We start from the raw sequence: 24,092 nt of genomic DNA on the forward strand, positions 1-24,092 counted from the left end.
AAAGTCATTTTTGGTGGTCTTTCAATTTCTTGGATTGATAACCAGAAATCTAATGCTAATTTGAATTAGTGTCAGCAATAAATGGTAGATCCAGGATCTTATTTTTAAAAAAAAAATCCTATCACATCAAAAGGGAAGAGGGTTTGCAATTGCATAGCCAGCAAGTACAGTTAAAAGATAAAAAGGATCCTATGTCTGTGTTTATTGTCGTCAGCATCTATATTTAGGATGAATGAGAGATCAGCTCTATGTAAAAAAAAATAAAAAAAAATTTGAAGGAGCAACATATCTAATGTAGCAATTGTTAAATTATAAACAGGGCACCAAATTTTGCAAAATCATAATTGCATAGTTCCCTGAAGTGCAGTGAATGATGACTTGATGAAGGACTCTAATTTCCCTGTAAGGTTCTTACTCACTTGTGTAAGTTTAGTACTGAGCCATATGTGCTGTGTCAACTAATGTTTTAGTTCAAGACCATGATTTCCTATACAGACGCTCCCTGACTTACCCAAGCATTCTGTTACGCCTTGCGTAACTCGAATTTTGCGTAAGTCAGAAACGTATAACCGACCATTATGTGCCAAAAAAAACCCAAACACAACCTCCTATTTCTAGCTTCAGAACTTTTTCCGTAAGTGCAGATTTGCGTAAGTTAGGTTTGCATAACCCGGGGGGTGTCTGTAGTCTTTCCAAGTCTTCGAGTAGCTTTGTCTCCTAATTAATCTAGAGCTAAAACCTCCTAATTGCAAGATTTAAGCTAGACAATGTAAGCCTCTCTGTAAGCTTTTGGCCTCCATAAGGAAAGAGGGTTTAAAAAATTTATTTACATCTAAAGAAGAACTTCCTATAAAGTGTCTTGTTCTTCAGGTATCCAGAGATATGATACAAGTTGTGATTTGGATAATGGCTGTGCAGTTAGCCAGATAAATGCCGTAGATACGATAATAGTTGTCATGCCATATTTAATGTACTGTTCTTAATACTAGTGCTGCTTAACACTTACAGTGCTTTACATCCACAGATCTGAAAGCACTTTACCAAGGTGGGTGAGCATTTCATAAATCTGGATGTGGATTCTTTGTCAGGTGGAAAAAAACATCTCTTGTGTACTATTGCATGCCAAAGCCCATAGTAGTTGCCTTTGTAAAAGTCTACAGTTGACCAGCAGTTGCCAGACCATGGCAAATGAGGTACTGAGTGGGGCTTTTATGCTCTACTGTAGTACAAATATTACCTATTTAAGGACCTATGGGAATTGCTGAACTACATCAGTCCAGAATCCTGACTCCAACTGTGGCTAGTGCCAGATGCTTCAGACAGAGTTGCAGGAAACCCTGTAGTGAACAGTTGTGGAGTAATTTGCCCATTAAGAATTACTTCCTCATCCCAGGCAATTAGTGGTTGGTGTGTGCCTTGAAGCATGAAAGTTTGTATCCCCCTTATAAATGTGTATGATATTTAATATGTGTATCTTTCCTGTGACTCATTATTCATGTAAATGTTGTCATTTATATCTGGAATTACTTTTCAACTTCATCTAGTTTATATGTTCGTGACGGCAGAGTAAATTTATTTGTTGCGATTCAGGCCTTTTGAGTGTTAGTTGATACTGTTTCAAAAATGCTCTTTAAGGCTGACATTTAAAGTAACAAGCTTTCTTCTCTGACACTAGCTAATTTCTATTGTAGAAAAACTGTTCTTTTCCTTGCTTTCCTACAGATGTTTCCCTTGTAGCAAATTGGAAGTAAAATTAAGCTGATGTACAAAATGCAACCTATTGCAAAATTTAGCAATCAAATTATTAAGAAATAGTCTATCTTAAAGGGGCATGAAATTCCAGTTATTATGTATAGCTTCAGTGAACACAATGGCTGTGTTTTGAGGGTATGTATTTACCCTTGTGTTAGTGGTGGTAATGAGACATTTCCTGCTGAAGGAAGAATGATATAAATATCAGAGTTGTAGAGTGGCTAAAAACAGGCTCAAATTTTAAAACAAGAGTTCCCATTTAGTCAAAGCAATATGACTTGGGGAGAAGGGGGTTGTTTACAGTAATGTAGAAAGAAATGGAACTGTTCCTGCTTAAAGACTATGCATCCAAAGGCTGGTTGTAAAATTGATTTTTTTTCTTTTTTCAAATTTATAAGAACCTGGAAACCTTCCCATTTATAATTGTATTTAACATTAAAAGCCCAGAAGAATTGAAGTAAGTGATGTGAAAATAATTGACCATGCGTTGCGCTTCAACTTGTGCAAAAAGTGTAGTTAGCCAGTTACTTCAACATTTGCAACTTTGCCTCTGCTGAAATCCTTACTTATTCCTACATCAATTCTTGTCTTGATATTTTTTCTAAATATTTACTTTACAAACTTAAGCGAGTATGGATTTTTTTTCATTTCTCCAGCTAGTGAGACCCAGTCACTTTACCCATCCCAAATGAATTCAAAATCCACTTTATGGCTCTAAAACAGTTTCCCCTGCACCTCATCCTGCTTTCTTAGTTAGATCTTCTTGGTCTGTCCCCTCCTTCAACTTTCCACATTCGGGGGTAAGCATGGAAGAATACTTGCATCTTTACCACTTCTACTCTCTTTGTACGGAATAGTCCAGTTCTACTCTGTACATAATATTCCATGCTGCATGTATGAGTTTTATATCCTCTTCTACAAAGGGAGAGGGTACAGAATCAAGCCTTGAAGGAAGAGCTTTTCAGGTTCACAGTAAAGACTATAACTAGTTGTCATGGACCAGGCTAATGTTGTCAGGTGCTTAATTTGACATTACAACAAGAATGAACCTTAGTGTCTGTGAAATGAGTCAGAGAACAGACATCCTCCGCACCGTATAGTTTTTCTTTAAAATGGCTTCTGTGGGACTACTCTTGTGAATAAGTGCTATTAAATGTGAGTGAAGGTCATATAATCTATCCCTCAATCAGCAAAAGGTCTTTTGCTTCCCGTGTACCAGCCTAACTGGTGGCAATGGCAGTCCAGTTTATGTTAGGAAAGAAGATAAGAGTTCCTGGCAGTGTTCAAAGTGAATTTTTTTAGATGTGAGCGAGATTCAATTATTTGTGACTGAATCATGTGCCTGATAGACCTAATACTGTGACCTGATTTTGTAGCTCATTTGGCACCTTTTTCCCATATTAAGTATATGGTAGAATCAAATTCCATGTCTCTTTGAAAGTACAGCATGTGCCTATTCAAGGATAACATTCCTAGAAGAACTCTTGCCAGTCTCTCTTCTGTCCCACCTATTCCCACACCTTCAACCCTCTAAGAAATTGCACTGCCTCAGAAAAAAAATCCTTACCATCCCCTTACCAATCTGATTTGCTTTCAAGAAGTGGTAGTCATTTAGGGTCTGATTCCTCTTTGGGCAATCTAGAGTTATTCACACATCCAGGAGTTTCCTTGGAAGATTCTTAGGAAGGCAACTATACTATGATGATAAGCACTATAGATATTTCTATACACTAAACAATAAACTGATTCTACCTCGTAAAACTAGGTACCAATGTCAGGACCCTATTTTGCAGTGCCATGCAGAGGAGAGGGAGGTTAGTTGCTGGACAAAGGAAAAGCTGATTCCATAGTCCTAGTCCATCTGGTGGTACCGAATCTATTTAAAATGCTTGCAGACTCCTGCTGTAAAGCTGTCTTTGGTCAAAAACCTTAATAAGCTTTCTAGGCTCCCTATTGAGAACTGAAACTCGTGGCTGACAGCTCCTAAAATAGACCTACAGTTCTGGCCTGTTAAAACCCCTCCTGTCTTTCAGGATTATGTCCTATGCTGCAAAATGAATTGAATAAAAATGAGTTCCTGTATGAAATGCACTCCTTTCCTTCATGGTAGGAGGAAGTTTAGAGAGCTAGAATTCGAGTCTTGCCAGCCGGTGCTTCTCATTTCCTTTAGAATCTGTCTCTCCTATGGATTCCTTTGACATGATCGATGAAACAGAGTGGGAATAAGAAATTATGAACCAGTAGCTTGTCAAGTGTCTTTGCTTCTATTTGGTGTATCTAGGGCCATTATTACATAAGATGTCAAATCAAGTCAGATCCACTTGCCCATGTACCTAACTTTCCCTAGAGGTGTGCAAGTTTCTGTCTGTGTCATTTAGAGAATGGAGTGCTGGCAGCCATGCTCAGGAATGGAGCTCAATTCTCTGAAGGTAATCCCTTTTGGAAAGCAGAGTTACTCTCCATAAGGAAGGCTGTAACCTTTTGCATCTGAATATCAGAATTCTTCAGCGAAACATTTGATACAGATTTTAAAGTACAGTGGGGTGTGGATGTAAAATACCTTTTATTTCTGAAACGTATTTGATGTGTGATATAGGTAACTATTAATTTGATCTTTACTGTGTATCTATCCTTTACATTTCTAAGAACTCAGCCTGTATTTAGAGAATACAGTCATCTTATTCTCAGAGTAGGAGTAATATGTAAAGAAGAGAAATACACCTTGAGTTTTTTGAAAGAGGCTTTATTTTTGTTCTTTTTGTTGTGTCGAATTTAAAATAAGTCTTAGATTTAGCGTGCATGTTTTTTCCCTTTGTTTGCGGAAACATGGTATTGAGCATCCTGAACTTTTCAAACTCCCTCTTTGGTCCTAAAAGAAGCAATTTTTCTTTTTTATATCTTTTCCCAACAAGTTCAAGTAATTGAAATCCAAGTTTATGCCCTTTCCCCGGGACAGAAACTCAAACCTTTCTGTAGTCGATCAAGGGAACTGGAATCTAAAGATAGCATCTCACTCTCCTTACTAGGAGCTATAGCGCTCTTCCATGAGAAATGGTTGCATATCATTAAAGGCATATAGGCCCCATCTATAACAACATATAACGTTGTACTGAATTCTTTTTCCCTTTGCACACCAAATATCATGTCTCCCTGCAAACTTCTATTTCCAGCTTCTAGCCAAAGAATCCGAGATTTCTGGACAGGCAACACAACCTTTTTACTATAGAAAAATTTTACAGTGACGGGTGTGTTATAAATACTAAACTTGAGAACTGGATCAGTTCCTATCCCAGCATTAAGAATGATGGTTGACTGTGCCCATCATCTATCAGCAGTCCCTTAAATTCATTGAGTGCCCTGGCTGTTCTACATTTAATCCTTTTTTCCAAGTTTAGGCTCCAAAAGCATCACTCGAGGTGGTGGGTTAGGATGGCAGCAATGTTTAAAAAAGAGATCATTGCTTGATGAGGGATTTCAGGAGAGTCAAAGGGGAGACAAGAGTGCAGGAAAGGATTTAGGTTTGATTTTTGACCAGCCGGGAAGAGTTCCTTCGTATCATTCTAGAGGATTGCTTACGTGGGGACAATAAAGCTGCATTTAAGAAGTTGCTCCATAATAAATAAATGGAAACATAATCTCTGTTCTGTTCCTTTTTAAATTGTAGTGACAATGGCTTTTTTATTTTGGTAGAAGAAAAATATAAACAGCATCATAAAGTTTAGTGACATGGTATTAAAAATATCTCATAGTTGAGATGATTCCATGAAGCAATTTGTCAAATAACTCAGTTAAGTGACAAATTCTAAAGCTTGTATAGCAGGGATCGGCAACCTTCAGCACATGGCCTGCCAGGGTAAGCCCCCTGGTGGGCCGGGCTGATTTGTTTACCTGCCGCGTCCGCAGGTTCAGCCGATCGCGGCTCCTACTGGCCGCCGCTCCAGGCCAATGGGGACTGCAGGAAGTGGCATGGGCCGAGGCCGCGGATGCGGCAGGTAAACAAACCGGCCCGGCCCGCCAGCGGGCTTACTCTGGCGTGCCGCATGCGGAAGATTTCCGATCCCTGTTGTATAGTGGGTTTTTTTCCTCCTGTCCTATCTACCCAAAGGGCCTTATTATAAAGCAACAGACTTCCTTTTCAAACTTGCTAATTTTGTTATGCTGCAAGTCTTTGTCAAAGTCACAATTGCTGTTTCCTTGATAAGGGAGTGATATGAAACTTAAAGTAGTAATTTATATGAACTATTCCAATGATGTCAATGGGTGATCTTACTTGAGCAAGGGCTGCTCAAATGCCAGGCTCTTTGTTAACAAAACTCACCTTCTCACCAATATACAAGTACATTAGCAGAATCAAAATACAGTTAGAAAAATTGAATTTGTTTCTAGAGTTTCTCAATAAATAGCTATAAAATGATACCTTCCAGGCCATATACAAAACATCAGATTGTTTTGGCAGTAAAGAAAATGTTCTGGTATCCTAGTAAAACAAACAACTCCTCTTCTAGTGTCCTGTTCAAAAGAATGTCTCATTGCTGAGACATTTGAAACTGCGACTGTTTTTTCCCAGTTGGTTTGTATTTGAAATAAAACTCAGTTTAAAAAATAAAATGAACCCAGTGCTTTGCTCACAACAAAAAAACAGCACCATCTCAGTGGGGGAGAAGAGATAGACCTCCACATCTTGACATTTAAAACTTGGTGTCAAAATAACCCGTTGCTATGGTTTGGCACTTATTTTCATGAGACTGAATTAGAGATGTGTAAAAGTTCGGTGTTAGAATGGTGGATATAATGTAATAGTTAGACAACAATTAAAGATTCAAACTTACATAAGAAATAGGAAATTCACAGAAAAAAAGCTGCAATGCCATCCTAAAGTCAGCCTTCTTTTTTATGCTTTTCATTCACAGATTCCAAAGCTAGAAGGGACTATAGTGATCAGCTCGTCTGACCTCCTGTATTATACAGGTCCTAAAACATCCCTAAAATAATTACTATAACAGTGTCCCATTAGCCATACCCTGGTTGGTTCTTTACTAAAAGTTCTATTTTGCCTCCTGTATTCACATTGAATACCACCTTACTACATTCAGAGTCCCATTGATTTTATTGGGACAACTTTGTTAATAAAGTACTACTTGCCATGACTCAAGCGGTATTGTAAACCTGCCCTGTGTCGATATAACTTAGGTCGCTCAGGGGTGTGAAAAAGCCACCCCTCTGAGCAACGCAAGTTACAGCAACCTAACCATTGACCACACCGGCACTATGTCAGCAGGAGACGCTCTCCCGCTGACATAGCTTCTGCCTCTCACAAAGGTGGAGTAATTATGCCTATAGGAGAGCGCTCTCCCATCGGCATAGAGTGTCTTCACCAGACGTGCTACAGTGGCGCAGCTGCATCAATGCAACTGTGCCAGTGTGGCGCTTCTAGTGTAGACTAGCCCTAAGGATGACATCATTGGTCCCTAATAGAAAATGAACCCCCATAGAGTAATATGGCTTGTCTGCACTGGAAAGTTATACCAGTATAACCTAAGATGTGAATTTAAATGGATATAGTTACACTGGTATAATGCCCTGTGTGGACATTCTTATTCCAGAATAAGAGTGGCTTTTTCAGTTTAGTTTATGTCTCTCTGGAAGGAATTTAAGTAAAACCGAAAAAAGCCACTCTTATTCTGGAATAAAATTGCCCACATTGGTTTAACTAACCTAGTATAATTATACTGGATAACTAGTAAAACTTTCCCATGTAGACAAGCCCTTAATCTACTGTATTACATTTTGAGTGGATGAATAAGTCTGTAGGCGAAACTGGTATTCGGAACTCTCCACTTAATTTGGAACTTGCTTGTTCAGAAAATCTTCATGGGGACACTTAACTTAGTGATCCATTGTTCTGCCTACTTATTCTAGTGCACCAATCGCTGTGTTATTTTAGTCATAGGCAGCTAATAAATACCATAGATGGATTTGGAGATAATAGTACCCACTGCTTCACAGGGATGGCATCAGGTGATTAGTGATGTTTAAATCTTTTCTGTGTGTCACTTTCAAGCTGGTTCTAACTGTTCATTAACAATGCCTGTCAGTTCTCCTTCAGCTGTGAAACAAGCAGAAACGTGTACAAACTATATGGCTGGTTCTTGTTCCTAGTTAAAATGGAAGGAGCAAGGTGCAAATAATGGGCTGCCAGCCCAAGGTTGTCTTTTAGCAGGGGTCTACATCCCTATCCTAGTGCAGACAGTGCCACTTCCCAACTCCATGGACCAGTCTAGGAAGATAGAGTGATTTAATGAATGATTTAAATAAAAAAATTCCAATCCAATTTTTTATTTATATTTTTTTGTCAAAAATTATCAGTTTTCAACCAACCCTGCTGTCTAGGACCGTTGCAGTCTCTGTAGCTTCATGGACAGCAGCATTACAATACTGTCTACACCAAACATTAAGAGGGATTCCTAGGGATAGAGGGATACCCATTCTCTCTACGAAGATTATACTCTATGTTGTGGAAAGTTACATAGTACATGATTATTACTGCATCAACAGGGTACTTGTTCTGTAGTGCATATTATTCTGGCCTGTAATTATTTCATGCAGCATTAGAATAGTGATGTTTGTTTTTGTAGAAGCTATTTAATGAGATGATATAATTGGCTCATCTGCCTGTTTAAAAAGGGTTACCATTACTAACCAGTCTTCCCAGTTCTGTTAGTCACTTTCATTTATTGGATTTGCATTAGTCACAGGCACTCTGTTCCTTCTCAGCAATTAAAAAAATAGTTGCATATGAAAAACACACCTAGGAAGACATGCCTCTTCGTAGCTGACTCCACCTCTATGGAGTCAATCACCACCAAAATAAGGGAGTTGCCCAAGATTCTTATGCTGAAGATTAAACTCGAGATGGCTACAAATCATACTGTTATTTACATTTACAAGGATTAAGTTTACTTTGTAGTCATAATTATGTAGCGTTCTGAGTAGCGTTGGAGTGCTAGATGTGAAATGTCATCTCTGCTGAGCATCGTTGATACTCAATGTGTGAAAGAACATTGTGCAGTCTCCTAAAAGACATGACTCACGTGAGAACGGTACACAGCTTGGAGTGGATTTGCTAGTTTTGCTCCACATGAAGCATCAAATAAACAAGTTTATCTTGTTCTGGTGAGAGTGTATGGAAGAGAAAAGGGAAGGAGTGTATTGCTGGCAGCAGTACTTGCCAGCCTGCCATTGTGGGATAAGTTCTGTGCCACAGGCTGACCTCGCTCTCCCATCAACCAGAAGAGAAAGCACATGCTTCTAGAGCAACATGAAGAAAGAGTGCCTTGCAAATGCAAGCCTCAACTCCGAGCATGGCACATTCTGCTCTCTAAAACTCCAGATGTTGGAAATGGAGGTTGAAATGAAGGCTTGCAAGAAAATGCCTGAAGCTTGCAGTGAATGTCTTTCAAAGAGTATCACTGCATGGCTCAGCTGAGTATACCAGCAGTGTGTACATACCCTGGATGTGCACTTTGCCTGTCTTCATCCCATCAAAAAAAAATTGTAGAAACCCCCTGTTCTACATTCCAACAGAAGTTTATATTACCCACGCTCAGTCCTGTTCCATTGAGCTCTCACTCAGAAGAAGAGGTGATTGATTTCAGAAAAACCTTCCTCATATCCCTCAAAGATTATCCAAGGAAGATGGATATACCTTGTTCATAGTGTTTGTTAAACTCCACATCTGCCTACAAGGGAGGAAATGAGAAAAACAAACTTTGCTGGACAAATATACAAGGAAAGGCTTTCTTTTTACTCCCACACTTTAAAAACTGATTGAATTAGCAATGATCGTTGCAGTGGTCACCAGTAAGGGAACAGTATGCATTAAAATAAATAATAATATCCTACTTACATAGGTAGTTAATAAGAGCAAAAGGTACCAGAGAAGATTGTTGGTTGGTCATCAAAACTCTGAATTACTGAAATCCATGGGAGTTGTTAACAGAGAGGAAAAGCTGCAATATCCTCTTGGAGCCTACAACTCTTAAGGGTTATGACAGACAGAGGGAGAGAAACTTTTTTTTTCTCCCATCCCCGGATAGAGTGAAAGAACTGGATTTTGCACAAGTTCTTCCTCTTCATCCCTAAAGAGGTTAAAGGAAAAGTTGAGCCACCTATTATGCATTTTCTGGAAAAAATGAGCTAATTATTAAAAATGCGAATGTGTTTGGACTTAGCACATGTATTTATCATGATTGTATGCATGAATTGGGTATCTGAACAACAAAATTCCTGATTTGTTTGTGCAATCAGTGTATGTAAATTAGGCATGTAATCTCTTGTGCACACATCTAGGCATGCTCGTATCTCAAAATCAGCCTTCAAAGTATAATGTGCCACATCCACAGTAACTTTTTCCAGGGTTCCTCACTTTGGTATACTGTCAGAAACTACATTGAGAGGGGGACAAACTCAAACATACTGACACATTCCATTCCTTGAAGATGATGTTGTGGGGAGGGGGAGTTTGTCAATACAAACAAAGAAGATGCAAATCAACATTCTGCAATTATAGGCCATGAAATTAGCTCCAAAATATTAGGCCCCCACAATATTAGTGGGGGGAATTTCAAAGGTGCTGAGCACCTGCAGTTAGTGCTTAATTTGTAATGAAAGAGGTGCTGGGGCTCAAGCAATTAGCTGCTGTCGCTCAAGCAATTTTTTTACATTTATAACTGGCAGGGGAAGCCGAGAGGTGCCAGGGCTATGAACTGCCAAGAGCAGAGGTGCCAGGGCTCAGTCCTGGCAAGCCCTGGCACAAATTAAGCACAGCCTGCAGCTCTCATTGCCTTCAATGGGATTTGAAGGTGATCAGCTCATCTGAAAATAGGGCCACATGTGTATTTAGTTACCTAAATATAAATGTAGGAACCTAATTTTAGGCACCCAATTTTGACCCCCTCTGTTATAAGCTTTCCCTAGATGTGTTGCTTCTTGCGGGTCTTTTATTTAAAAAGAGAAAGAAGAGGGGAGAGGTCTATGAAGTTAACCTGTGGCTAAGGGAAGAACAGCTTTGCTGTGGCTAGTTGTCAACAAATTTTTGTTGGTACACATGTAGTTTGTTCTCTTATTCTAAGTGTAATATGCAGAATATGGTACAGAAGAAGATAGGTTTGCAATTTGGACTTTTATATAAATGAATTGAGGGTTTTTTTGTTTTGTCAATATCTGGGTAATTTAGGACAGACCTAAAACACACAGAGAATCTCTTTACTATTACTTTTTTCTTTTTTTAATTACATCAAATGGAAAAACTATGTTTAAATCCAGAGTAGTTCTATTGCTGAGATGAAATGATAATCCAGAAACTCTAACATCATTCCCAAATATTAGATTTACATAACTTTTAGCACATCTGTGCCACTGCGCAGCCCACCATTGGAACATCTGTTGCACACATTTCTTGGAAGTGCAAGTTGATGAGATTACAAACAAGTATGAAGTAGCTCCAGGCATTTAAGTGAACTGAAGCTATTGAAATAGAGCTTTCACTTGTATTTAGTCAGGTAGGTTCTAGCATTTGTTCTAAACTTTTTCAATACAGAAAAATGCTGATGCTGGAAGATGAGACAAAAGCCCGGCAACAATATGTTAAGGTCAAAATTCAAAACAGGAGGTCATATAATACATGGATTCATATAATACATGGACTAAGTAGTTGTTTCACTTTCTGAAGTGACAGTTCAATTCCACTTTTAAATTTGTAGTCTCTAATATATATATATTTGAGAACTACTTGACAAAACTGTCTATCATTGGCTTCAACGGTGAGATTTATGAAAGTAACTCCAGTAACTCAAGTGAAAGGCTCCAGATCCCGCTTCCATTGATTCCTTATATACGTCAGTAAAAATAAATGTAGCTTGCACAATTACATAGAAGTGTATTATGTGAAGAGCTGTCCAGTTTTATAATCTAACCTCAATTACCGAGGAGCCGTTAGCTAAATTCTCTGTGATCTTCTTTGTAGTATTGCGCATGCTGTCAGCACATACTTCTTTATGGTATGGCATAAGTAGCCAACATTTCGAGAACACCTACCTTCAGTCTTTGCAGGCAGAAGATATCCCTTCTTTTTCCATCTATTTATCCCATTTTATTGTAAATTCAGATCTCAACATTTGAGACAAAATTCCCTGTTAAGGTCAAATTCAGACTGGAAGGAGGTGCAGTCTGGCTTTCACCCATTTATGCAAGTCTAAATTTGCCCCTAAATCTCTAATTACCTAGTCATAACAGAGTGAAGTAGGATAACACTCAAGCATCTTTCCCCTTCTTCTCAGATTTTCAAACTTATCCTCATCGCTAAATTTCCTTGACTTTCTTTTAGTCCTTAATTTTTATGACTTGACAGTTGTAAATTATTTACAATATGCTGATTTGACCTAGTGACTTCAAAGCCTGGTTCCTGAAAACACTTCAGATTAATAAATACATCTAATGAAAATTGAATGTTAAACATAGTTAGTGACTTAGAGAGAAAAATAAATTATTTCAGTGACCTAATGCAACCATTAGTTTGTTCTTTCAAATAGCAGTACAGTGTAGGACTACTGTATAGTACATTGGCAACAGTGTCTGTGTCAGGCACTCTTCTTCTGTTATAAGTGACAATTACATATATTTGAATATAGTATCTTTTTATTCTAAAGGATTCCGAAGTGTAAATAATGTATAGATACAGATACATATAAAAATGTCACCCACCATTTAAATACGTATGCCGCTTCTTCAAATAGTGTCCCAATGGGTGGTGCACTTCATGTTTGCCTGCACCTCAGTTAGTAGTGTCTGTTTGGCCTGCGCATGCGCCCTACACCTCCTTGTGCCAGACACCAAGGCTATATAGGGGTGCTCAGGCAAACCGCCTTCAGTTCCTTCTCAGCTGCCTCAGCCTGAGACGGAGCCTTAGCATGTCTGCCTTGAGCGTGCCTCGGCTTTTATAACTCTCTTAGAATACTCAGTGTAGTTAGTTTTAGTGTTGTTATAGTTAGAGCTAAGTAGGGAGAGGATCATTTTCTCCCCTCTTTCACTATGGGGGATTTGTTTCTCTCGGTAGGCCATGCCTGACTCTCCAGGCTTCAAACACTGTCTCTCCTGCTGAGAGGCTATACCAGTGAGTGACGGCTGCTCTAAGTGTGTCTGTTGCTTGGAGGAGTCTCACATCTCCCAGAAGTGCAACTTTTGTTTAGCCATCAAGTCCAGGGTGAGGAAGACCAGGGAGATTAAGCGCTGGCTGTTTATTATGGAGCACACCCTGGTACCGGCATCTGAGCCAAGTTAGGAGACTCCTCCTATACATCTGTCTCCAGATAGATCCAGCACCCTTGCTATCTCAGCACATCCTCCCCTTAACACCAGGGAGACTTTGGAAGTGTCAGGGAAAGTTTCCAAAAGAAGAGGAGCGTAGACTCTCACCTTAAGGGGGCATCTCTGAAAAATATCAGGTGTCTGACAAGATCCACAGTCTCCGTAGCCTCAACTTCTCGGCTTGGTGCCACTGAGTGAAGGACTCTTCTTCCAATATCAGCGGGACTGTGAAGTCCCACAGCTCCAAGGAAAAAAGACACAGCTCTGATAAAACCTCAGTACTGTGTTCAAGCAAGGAGGGCAGGAATAGACATCCAGGACGGGCACCTTCATGTTCAGCCCAACTGTTGGTACCTATGCATTCAGAACCGAGTGTGCAGTGGCGTCAGACACCATTGGCATCAACTTCAGTACACCCACCAACATTGGCATCAGTGACCATGGCCTTGGATACTATGTTGGTACCAATCCCTTACTTGGTACCTCAAGAATTAAGATATACAACCTCTGGACAACAGATGAGCCAGAGTCCCCTCTCCTCATGGGTACCGAATGTGTCTCGATACAGAGACCTTGATCTCTGGATTACTGCCCTCCTGTATCGCAGGACTCTCCACCATTTTCTGTGGGGTCCCCCCTGCATTGGATGAGATAAACGAAAATGAGGAAGACTGTCAGTCAGTCTCCTCTATTTATGTTCAGGGTTCTCTGACCCTACTCCTCCAAGAACCCTTTGCCTGACAGTTACAGGAGGATCGTTCTTACTACCAAGGGTGGTGTAACTAACACTTCCATATGGGCTTCCCTATGGCCGCATTGGGACCCCAGGAACTGGTATCTTCTCATAGGGAGGCCAGAATTGTTCAACCCTACCCTCCTTCCCTCCCCACCCTCCCTCCCACACACAGGCAGAGACATTTGAAGGGTGCCCTAGCCTCCTATTCCTCAAACACCTACCACTAACTAGCCTCCTTCCCCTCTGCTTCGGACTGTTCCTCAAGGGAAGTTTGGGTGGAGAAATAACTGAGGGTGTTTGCCCACATACCCCTATATAGTCTCGGTGTCCGGCACAAGGTTCTTGTGTGGAACAGAGGCCAGAATCGAAGTCTTTCCAAATGGAAAATGAAGCTATTATGATCTCTAATTTGCTATATAAGAGACCTGCATGCTGCTGCACCAGAGGAGAGAAACAGAGACAGACTTTCCATCTGTATCTGTAGCAGAATTATTATATGTTTCACTAAAATGACACAATTGCTTATGATGAAAATATTTGGCATCCATGCTCAGCTGCAGAAAATTAGCAAGTAAATGTCTCAGATGAATGGAACTTAGACTAATAAAAAGAATACATTTGGGTTACATTCAATTATTGTCAGAATCCTATAGTATGCTTATTGATTAAACAACTGTGGACCACATTATGGTGATATTCTTTTGTGACTATGAAAGCACTGTTAAATTCTTTGCAAAGTCTTTAACTCTCCTAGCTGTGAAGCAACAAAGTTGTATTATTTTCAGGGATACAATCTATACATCAACACTTTCCCCATGCTTACTAAGCAGACACTGAATACAGCAGACATAAATTCAGAACTGATCTTTCTCTAAGCAGCATACACTGTGTTGTGATTAGAGTAGGAAAAATCTGAAAACTGTGATGTTGGGAGTGGAGGGGATTGTTCTCTGATAAATTGCTGGTGTTACTTTTTCCAATCAGAAAGTGTTAATGGGTTTACTAATGTAAATCAACTGAAGATATTAATCATTCTGGTCAGTTGTTTAAACAAAGCAAACTCCTGCCCATAGTAGATGTTCAGATAGTTTAATGCTAGAATGTTGCAGTTAATTGTTGGATAGTACATGAATCTAATGTTTTTTTTTCCCCCCAAAACTGTTCCTTTTTTCCTCTGCTTCATTCTAATCATGATGTTTTAATTACAAGTTTCACTCATGATTAAAATTCTGTAGGGGGTTCCCCCCTCACTCCCTACCTATGTTTTATTAACAGTAGCATGGTAGAGAGTTTGTGATTTAGGCTTTAAAAATATACATTTCCACTTAAATGCTACACATAAGGAAAAAATGACTCTGTGTGTGTATGTGCGCACATGCCTTCTTAATCCAGTTATGTCTTCTTTCCCAGGTAATATGCACGTGTCACTGGCTGAAGCCCTGGAGGTTCGGGGAGGGCCGCTGCAGGAAGAGGAAATATGGGCTGTATTGAATCAAAGTGCGGAAAGCCTTCAAGAGTTATTCAGAAAAGGTAACCTCTTGTGCCTTTAGAGTGGTAGCACATATGCTACTGGAGAAATGTTGAGAGCAGGTTAAATATCTTTGCTTTGGTGGAGTAAAAGCTTGAAGAAATGACAGTGTGGCAGGTGCTAATCTGGAGCATCTGGAATGCTTTATATGATGAGTTCTTTAGGCACTAAACCACCCTGGGCAAACCTAAGGACATTCTCTTTTCCTTCTCCCTGCAGCCATCCTCCTTTCCCCCTTGCAAATTTTTTACAAATGTAAATTAGGCTCAGAAGTCAGACTTAAGATGGTCTCTGAAAGAGTACTTGTACCAATGTGGAGAAGTTGTATTTACATGTGCTATTTTTTGTACATAAATATGCACATACAGCTATATGTGTAATTTTACTGTGAGAAAATTGGACCCTACTTTGAAAATTACTTACTTTTGCAGCTGTTACAAATCTGCCCATGGTAGGACACCCTCTTTTAGATTACATGGGGCAGGCACACACATGAGTCCAATTACTCCACCCCAACCCCAGTGGATACTGCAGGGCATCTTTTTAGCAGGCTGGTGCTCACTTTCTGGCAGGGCCTCTTGACTGTCTTGTCCCCTTTCTGTGTCTCTGGTGATGCCACCAAACAGCTCTGTAGTCAGCAAAAGGGGTTAAACAAAAGAAAAGTAAAGAAAAACCTTCCTCCAAGATATGGGCGTCTCTTACTTCAGAGCAGTGATACTCAGACTGAGGCTTAGGAGCCACCAGTGGCTCTTTAATGTGTCTCCTGCGGCTCTTTGTAGCACATGATATTAAAACACTGTGTGATTTAATCATTAACCAATCTAAGTTATTTACCGATCAGGATGCCTTTACTATGTTATTAACCAATTGTAGAATACTTGGTCAGTCATTTTCCTGTGAGAATTACATATAAATGAAACAATGAATTCACACTACTGTGGTTCTTTTGGGTAATGTTGATGGCTAATTTGGCTCCTGAACCATTGAGGTGTGAGTATCACTGCTTCAGAGGGATTATCAATGTCCTGGGAGTATCAATGTGCACTTCGGAGTTCACTAGGCTCCAGTGCAACGCTGCAGTTCTTTTTCACCTTTGACTTGGGGTCTACACCCTCCTTCTGGGAGCGAAGGGGCTCTGTAAGTTGTCAGTCCTCTCTCCAGGGCTGGAGAAGCTCAACAGCCTATTCCCTTCCCAAGGTTTCCCCCCATCTGAGTAGAGTTCCTTCTTTTTAACTGTTCCTCCAATCCTGGCATGATTTGCAGGTGCAGTGGGTCCCAGCCCAAAACAGCTCCAAAACACCATCTGTTCTTGGGAAGGGTTTATTTACACAGTCACAGCTACTTAATAAATGCCCACTTAAATTTTTTTTTCCAAGCATATAATTCCAAACTGTCACTTCATATTTTTTAACAGAAGTGTAAAATAAAACATAGGAATTGCCATATAGTATCAGACTTGTGTTTTGTCTAGGCTGCTGTCTCCAACAGTGGCTAGCACTGGTTGCTTAGATCATCTCACATTAGGTAGATGTTGGATTTTCCTGATCTCTAATATTTAGAGATTGGTTTAAGCCCTGAAGCATGAGGTTTAATTTTCCTTCCAAAATTATTGTCAGTTAGGATAACTAGGGATATTATTGATATCCATGTAAATGTCCGATCTTTTTTAATCTTGCTAAATTCTTGGCCTCAATGATTTTCTGTGGTAATGAGTTCCACAGTCTAATTATGCATCGTGTCAAACGTATTTCCATTTATCGGTTAGAATCTGCCATCTTTCAATTTAAATGAATGTGTCCTCATTCTTGTGTTACAAAGCAGGGAGGGCAGAACTTCCTGTTGTACCTTCTTTATGCCATTCATTATTTTATATACTTTTTATAATGCTTTCTTCCTGAGGCAAACTAGTGAATGCTGTTTTCAGAAAGTGACTTGGACAGAAACAAACTGGGCCCATTCTGATGACTAGTCCTGCTGGTTTCAATGGGGCTATTCATGTGAGTAAAGTTTTGTAGGATAAGGCCTTGTTGTAGCATTTTCTGGAAGGTTCAGATGAATTAGAAAGTTCAGAGTTCAAAACGTGGGTCATCTATACTGGACGATAATTTTGTTTTAAAGGGTTACAAAGAAAGTTATGAAAAAACGTTTTCAGTTCACAAATGGGACAGCTTTTCAAATATATTTAAAGAACTGGAATAAATCTTTCAAACCCATTAGGCTTTTAATCTTGTAGTAACAAAAGGCTTGTTAGCCAATTATTTTGAAGTATGTAATAGGCAATAATCAGCAGGAATTACTATGTAGTGACTCTAGGATTATTTTAGAACAAGCTTGATTTTCATTAAAGAGCTCCTATTAATTCCTACCACACAATTATTTTCAGAGGTAAAAATTGCCTGTGGAAAATATTATTTCAATTGAGTACATCTGCTGTAATTGAGAGGAGATTTTCTGTTTGTTGTCCTAAAATAGGGTTTTCCTTTCTAACTTTTTAATTTTTTTTAAAGGCCACCACCAGCAACAACCCAGAATTGTAATAAAAAGCACAGTCAAAGTCGATTAATCAATGCTTAGTTTATTTGTATGTCTGTACTTGAAAGGTTTAATTAGGAATGTAGCCTGTAAAACAGTGATACTCAGACCTCAGTGGTTCAGGAGCCAAATTAGCGATCACCATTACCCAAAAGAGCCACAGTAGTTTGAATTCATTGTTTCATTTACTATAGTACTATTCATATTTAAACAGTATGATGAAGAAAATATTTTCTTTTTATATGTATTATTCTCACAGCAAATAAGTGAATAACTTAGTGCAAGTTGATAACTTAATTGTTTAATAGCATAGTAAAAGCATCCTGATTGGTTAATAACTTAGGGCATGTCTACACTTACCTCTGGAGCGATCGATTCAATGGAGTCGATTTATCGCGTCTAATGAAGACATGATAAATCGACCGCTGAGCGCTCTCCCATCAACTCCGGTACTCCACCGGAGTGAGAAGCATAGGTGGAGTCGACGGGGGAGCGTCAGCAGTCGACCTACCGCAGTGAAGACACCACGGTAAGTAGATCTAAGTACGTCGATTTCAGCTGCTGAAGTTGCGTAACTTAGATTGATCCCCCCAGTGTAGACCAGGCCTCAGATTGGTTAATAATTAAATCACACAGTGTTTTAATATTATGTGCGGTAAAGAGCTGCAGGAGACACATTAAACAGCCACTTGTGGCTTGAGAGCAGCAATCTGAGTATCCCGGCTGTAGAACATACTGCTAGTTACTGTGAAGGATTTTACTAGCCCAGGTCCAATTGAGTTTGTTGATTGATGCTATTTTTATATATATATATATTATCTTGATAACATAAAGGTTTAAGAAAAAACTACTCTCAACCTTCTGCCCTCACACACTAGCTGTTTTTGAGGGTTGTACATCTGTTATATTCTTCAGAGCCCCAGTTCTTCTCTTTGTGCTCCCCACAACCTCTGTACATGAGTGATCTTGAAATGCAATCTTCCAGCTCAGACTCCTTATGGAGTCCCATTGAATTTGAAGTTACTGTTATGTAACACACTGTGTTATCTGACATACTGCTGTTATTTCCTATTCTAAATATATACTATATATTCCTTTTTTAATTATTACTGGAAATGCAGGGAGGTAGCTATTGCTAGCATTTGACTCTTCTATGGCAAATGCTCTGTGTGTGTGTGTATGTGCGTGTGTGTGTGTGTGTGGTCTTGAGGATTTTTGGTGGGCGAAGATTACAGGAAGTTGTTATCATTCAGAAATACTTAGATTTAAATGTTCTGTTTCCATACACTGGTGATTATTAAGCTGACAAATCTATTTATAAAAAGCCTTATTTATAGCACCATGAGAGACACCTGTCTTACACTTGAGATTGACCATCAGCTGGTTAAAAACATAGTTAATATAAAGAAATGGGAACCAGCACTAACCCCACAAAGCATAACAAAAACCGAATAGACTACTGTGCAGATAAAATGTACCCACCCCCACTAAATGCAACCTCTCAAACAGTATTTCCTACCCCAAAAGCTCCTTTAAAGAGATTAGCTGTGCAATGTGCCCTGAATGTCGGCAGATTTGGGCTAGCTAGGGGTTGGAGGGAGCACGTTCTGAAGGAAAGGGACTCTCACAGAGAATGACCTGCAAGCATTCCCATGCTCTTATACCAAGAGAATTCCAACTTAAGCATCTCCACAGACCCCAGCTGTGGTAATCAAACCATTTAAATCTCTAGAGGTCAAAATCAACACCTGAAGTTTGACCTGAAACAAACCATTTCATGTAGTTTCAACTCACTTTTTAAAATTAAAAAAAAAAAAAAAAAAAAAACTAGATTCACAAATTGGCCAGAGGAGGAGCTGGTGGTGCTGCTGCCCCCATCACCACCTTCTTTATAAGCTGTAGCCCAGTGGTTTGGCCACCTGGGATGTAGGAGGCCCAGATTCAATTTCAAGTCTCCAAACCATAGTCTAGACAGTACATCCAGTAAAGCCACAACATCCCTCTCCAGGCCCTAGCTATCTCCTATGGCCCTGTAGTCTCTCACCATGCTGCACTCCCAGCCTCAGTCCTTTCTGGCCCTCTACTTCAGCACTACAGTTCCAAGGGCCAGCAGCCATCTCCCTCTACTTCTCTCAGCCTTCAGCTCTCTCTCGCCTTCTTTGGCCAGGCCCTTTTCAGCCTCCCGGCACTAGCTTTGCGTCAGGAAGGTCAGCCAACTAACCCCGCCACTGGATCCCTACCTCTCAGTCCTTTTCAGTCCTCTGGCACTGGCTTTGGCTCATGAAAGACAGTAGGCCAGCCTCTCTGCTGGCTTCCGGATAATTCCTCTCTCTTTCCTGGGAGTGTCTTCAGAGAGCTTTCCTTAGAGACCTCGTTCTGTCTCCTCTTTCCAAGTCTCTCTCCCAGAAGGAAGAGAAATCCAGTGATTCTTCCTGATAGTCCCAGCTGCTGCCCTGCTTTCTTAATTGGCTTAATCTGGCACAGGGGAACTAGACGTTCTTCATTTACAGGGGCCAGCCATCCTGAAACACGCTCCTTAAGAGTAACATCTTTCAGTTATTTACCCTCAAATCACAAAACATCACCTCTGTTTTATCTGGATTGAACCGGAAGCATGCCCCAATCTCATGCCTGCTTGACTGTATTGTCTGGGTCAGAAGAGAGACAAAAATCTCACAGCTGACTCTCACCGGAATACTGAAGATACCATAAGCCATGCTGCCTCTCACTCTTCTAATGGCTTCGGCGTATATACGTTGAACAAAGGAGAGGACAGAATAGAATGCAGCAGAGTTCCAAATGAGAATGTCATCAGGGTAGAAGCACTTGCCCAAACCCAACCTTTTGGGATTTCCATTCGTTCCCTCCAAGGTTCTCAGGCACATCAGCAATACCTCATAATCAACAGTGGCAAAGGCATCCAATTATCGGCAAACATTGAACAATCACTATCGTAACATGGCTAATTTCAGAAATTATTTTTTCCATGTAATGGAAGAAGATTGGCCAAAAACAAACTACTACTATGGATTTGATAACCTCTTTACTTCCAAAACTCTTGACTGTTTTAAATGTAGCCTTCTGCATTTTTTATGTTTTGAGCCCAGAACCTTACCCCCACTCAAGGTTTTTAATTAAAAACCAAGATGAAATTACTTCTTATATTGTTTACCATAGATGGATTAATTACAGTGTGTATAATTCGATAGCCAGTATATAGACATGCACATTATTATGCCTACTCTTATTTACAATTCTAGCAGATGACAGAATCATTAAATCCTAGAACTCTAGGGCTGGAGGCGACCTCGAGAGTTCAACTAGTTCATTACCCCATCTCCCCACACTGGGTCAGGATTAAATACACCTAGACTCTCCCTGGTAGGTGTATATCTAACCTGTTCTTAAAACCTTCCGTGATGGGGCTCCACAGCCTCCCTAGGTAACCTGTTCCAGTGCTTCACTATCTTTGTAGTTAGAAAGCTTTTGCTAATACTTAACCTAAATTCCTTGCTACAAATTAAGCCTATTACTTTTTTTCCTACTCTAACTTGATATGGAGAACAATTGATCACCATCCCCTTTATAAAAACCTTGTACATTATTTGAAGACTATTACTATATCTTTTAATACTATGTCTTCTCATATGTAGACTAAATGTGCCCAATTCTGCCAACCTTTCCTCATAAGTCCTGTTTTCTAAACCTCTTATTGCTCTCCTATGGCTGTCTCCATTTTCCAATTGAAGGCACTTTATAAATTGTTTCCATAGTTAATAAGTAATGAAAAAATGGTTTGCAGTGTCCTATCACTGAAAGACACATTGGACATTGAATTGGCTGCATGTTGTATGATAAGTTATTAAGTGGAGGAGAAGGTCAGGCAATCTGGTATTGCTAGTTAGAGTAGTGATAATATTTAGATTAATCTGTGGATAGATTTGAAAAAGCTGATCCTAGACCTCCTCCTACTTAATTACCAGCAACAACAAGTTTGTTGTTTAGAGGGTGTCTCAGCTGTTTCAGACACGCTGGGTCTTGCACCCTGTACTCCATGAGGTCAGAAGTAACAAGTCTTTCAGGTGCAATATCTTTGGTGTGTGTCTGTAGAAATGAAAAGAGCATGTCATGTTTTTTGTTGCCAAGAAAAAATAAAGCAGGATTCACCTGCTTCAACTAGATAACATGTGAATAATCACCAAAAGTTAAAGATAGAAAGGACCTAATATTATCACCTGGTCCAATCCCATATCAAGGTTTGTGTGGTGGGGACAGAAAAACAGGTGAACCAGGTGCAATAAAACGAGGAGCTGAGGTGAAACAGACAACCAATAGGACCAGGCAAAGTCGAATGAGTTAAAAATAATACAGAGTGGAGTGGGGCGAGACCAGGCCAGCTTGCAAATTGTGGCTGTATGGAAGAAAGAGCATGTACGTGCATGCATTGCAATATTACAAAACATTGATGGTGTGGAAGTATTAATTATGTTTTTCTAGGACCTGAAACTCCTAGCTGAAGTCCTAGTCATAGTATTAAAACTACTAGCAAACCCCTAATAAAAAAATTTCCTTCCTTGTCTCTCCACTACTCTGAGAAGGGAGTTAACTGCAACAGGTCACAGTGTACGCTCCCCCCTTGTGCTGTTGTAACTATGTTGCTGGTGTGTTGGGGGTACGGAGACAGGGATCTCCCTGCCCCTCTCCTTTCCCACCCACCTGAACAAGGAGAGGATGTAGTAGTTCTGCAGAGCTTGTTTCCGTGTATGCACAGGAAATGGTGGTGGTATGGTGCACCATCTACTCCCTTCCGCTGGATTGCAGAATGGGGCATAATCTGGCCCTATCTAAAGACTTGTTGGGCACCTGCCTGATCTCCCACAACCTGGCCTTGGCATACCCTTAAAAAACTGTGACATCCATAGAACAGGGCATTGAGAAAGATGAGTATTGTGAAACTGTTACATGGAGAGACTTTTCTCTATTTTTACTATTTGCTAATGGTCACACAGAAGAAGGTGGGTACGGGTGAAACAAAATGAAGTTGTATCTGATAAAATTTATAGTCATAAAGGGGACACTTTATGAAGGGATTGAAGTGTGTGTGTGTGTGCATGCGCGTGCGCCTTACATTTGTATTGCTTACTGTTCACCTGAATAATTTCCCTGGTTTTATTGCCTTTAAAATCAGTTCTGTCTCACTTTTTTTAAACTGGACCACACTGTTTATCTGTCTTCTGGCAGTGCTTAATAAACTCTGCTCTCACAAGTGTTTTGTTACCAAGCTGCATAGTTCTGGAATTAGCTCAGAAGGCTGACAACTATAGCTTAGTAAAGACTAGTGGACACATAATTGATCAGAAGCCATACCAAAAATTCCAGTGGTTTTGAAAGGAGGATTTGGAGATGTTTTTTGTAAAGATTATTCCTGTATTTTGGTTAGAAGGAAGGGACCTCTCAGAGGATGTTTCCCTTATTGTTGTTAAGAGTTCTTCTGGAGGAGCAAAACAAGAACAACTTCAGAGCAGGCATGAAGAAGCTTAATAATTAGTGAAAGATTCTTTCGCCCTCTCCCTGACCTCAGGAGAAGATCCTATGCCTCTAGGACAGTGATTCTCAAACTTTTGTACTGGTGACCCCTTTCACATAGCAAGCCTCTGAGTGTGACCCCTCCCTTATAAATTAAAAACTCTTTTTAATATACTTAACACCATTATAAATGTTGGAGGCAAAGTGGGGTTTGGGGTGGAGGCTGACAGCTTGCGACCCCCCCATGTAATAACCTCATGACCCCCTGAGGGGTCCCTTGAGAACCCCTGCTCTAGGAAAAGGTCATTCACTTTCTTTGTACCTGGCTTAATGGCTATGTTGTTTTAAATTACTTTTGTTGATATTCTACTTTAGATGCTCCCATTCAGTTACTTTCCCTATGTTTCTGGGAATAAATGTCCTGAAATGAAAAGGAAAAGGAAGAAAAGAAAAAGGTCAAAGGACATATTTTTATTCCTATGTCTAAATTGGTCAAACTACATTAATTTGTAAGTTGAATTGGAGCCTGTCAATGCTTTAGGAGCAGATCCTGGTCCCAGAGTATAACCGGGGCAGCAAGGGTGTGTGCTGAAGAACTCTTTAGGGGCTGGCAGGACAAGGAATCCACTTGGTAGTCTGTACTGTGGCCTTGGG

General features: G+C 40.0%; 1 protein-coding gene across 8 annotated transcripts in view; it reads left to right on the forward strand.

The window, feature by feature from the left end:
* Positions 1 to 24,092, forward strand: part of PTPN13 (protein tyrosine phosphatase non-receptor type 13) — a 185,043-nt gene that overhangs the window by 23,345 nt on the left and 137,606 nt on the right. For all 8 annotated transcript variants that reach the window (XM_054030081.1, XM_054030082.1, XM_054030085.1 and 5 more), the window contains exon 2: positions 15,263 to 15,382. In XM_054030081.1, coding sequence (XP_053886056.1) covers positions 15,268 to 15,382 — 115 coding nt within the window. In that variant the 5' untranslated portion in view covers positions 15,263 to 15,267. The remainder of the gene's footprint in view (positions 1 to 15,262; positions 15,383 to 24,092) is intronic.

Source organism: Malaclemys terrapin, chromosome 5 (assembly GCF_027887155.1).
Source record: "Malaclemys terrapin pileata isolate rMalTer1 chromosome 5, rMalTer1.hap1, whole genome shotgun sequence".
Lineage (NCBI taxonomy): Eukaryota > Metazoa > Chordata > Testudines > Emydidae > Malaclemys > Malaclemys terrapin.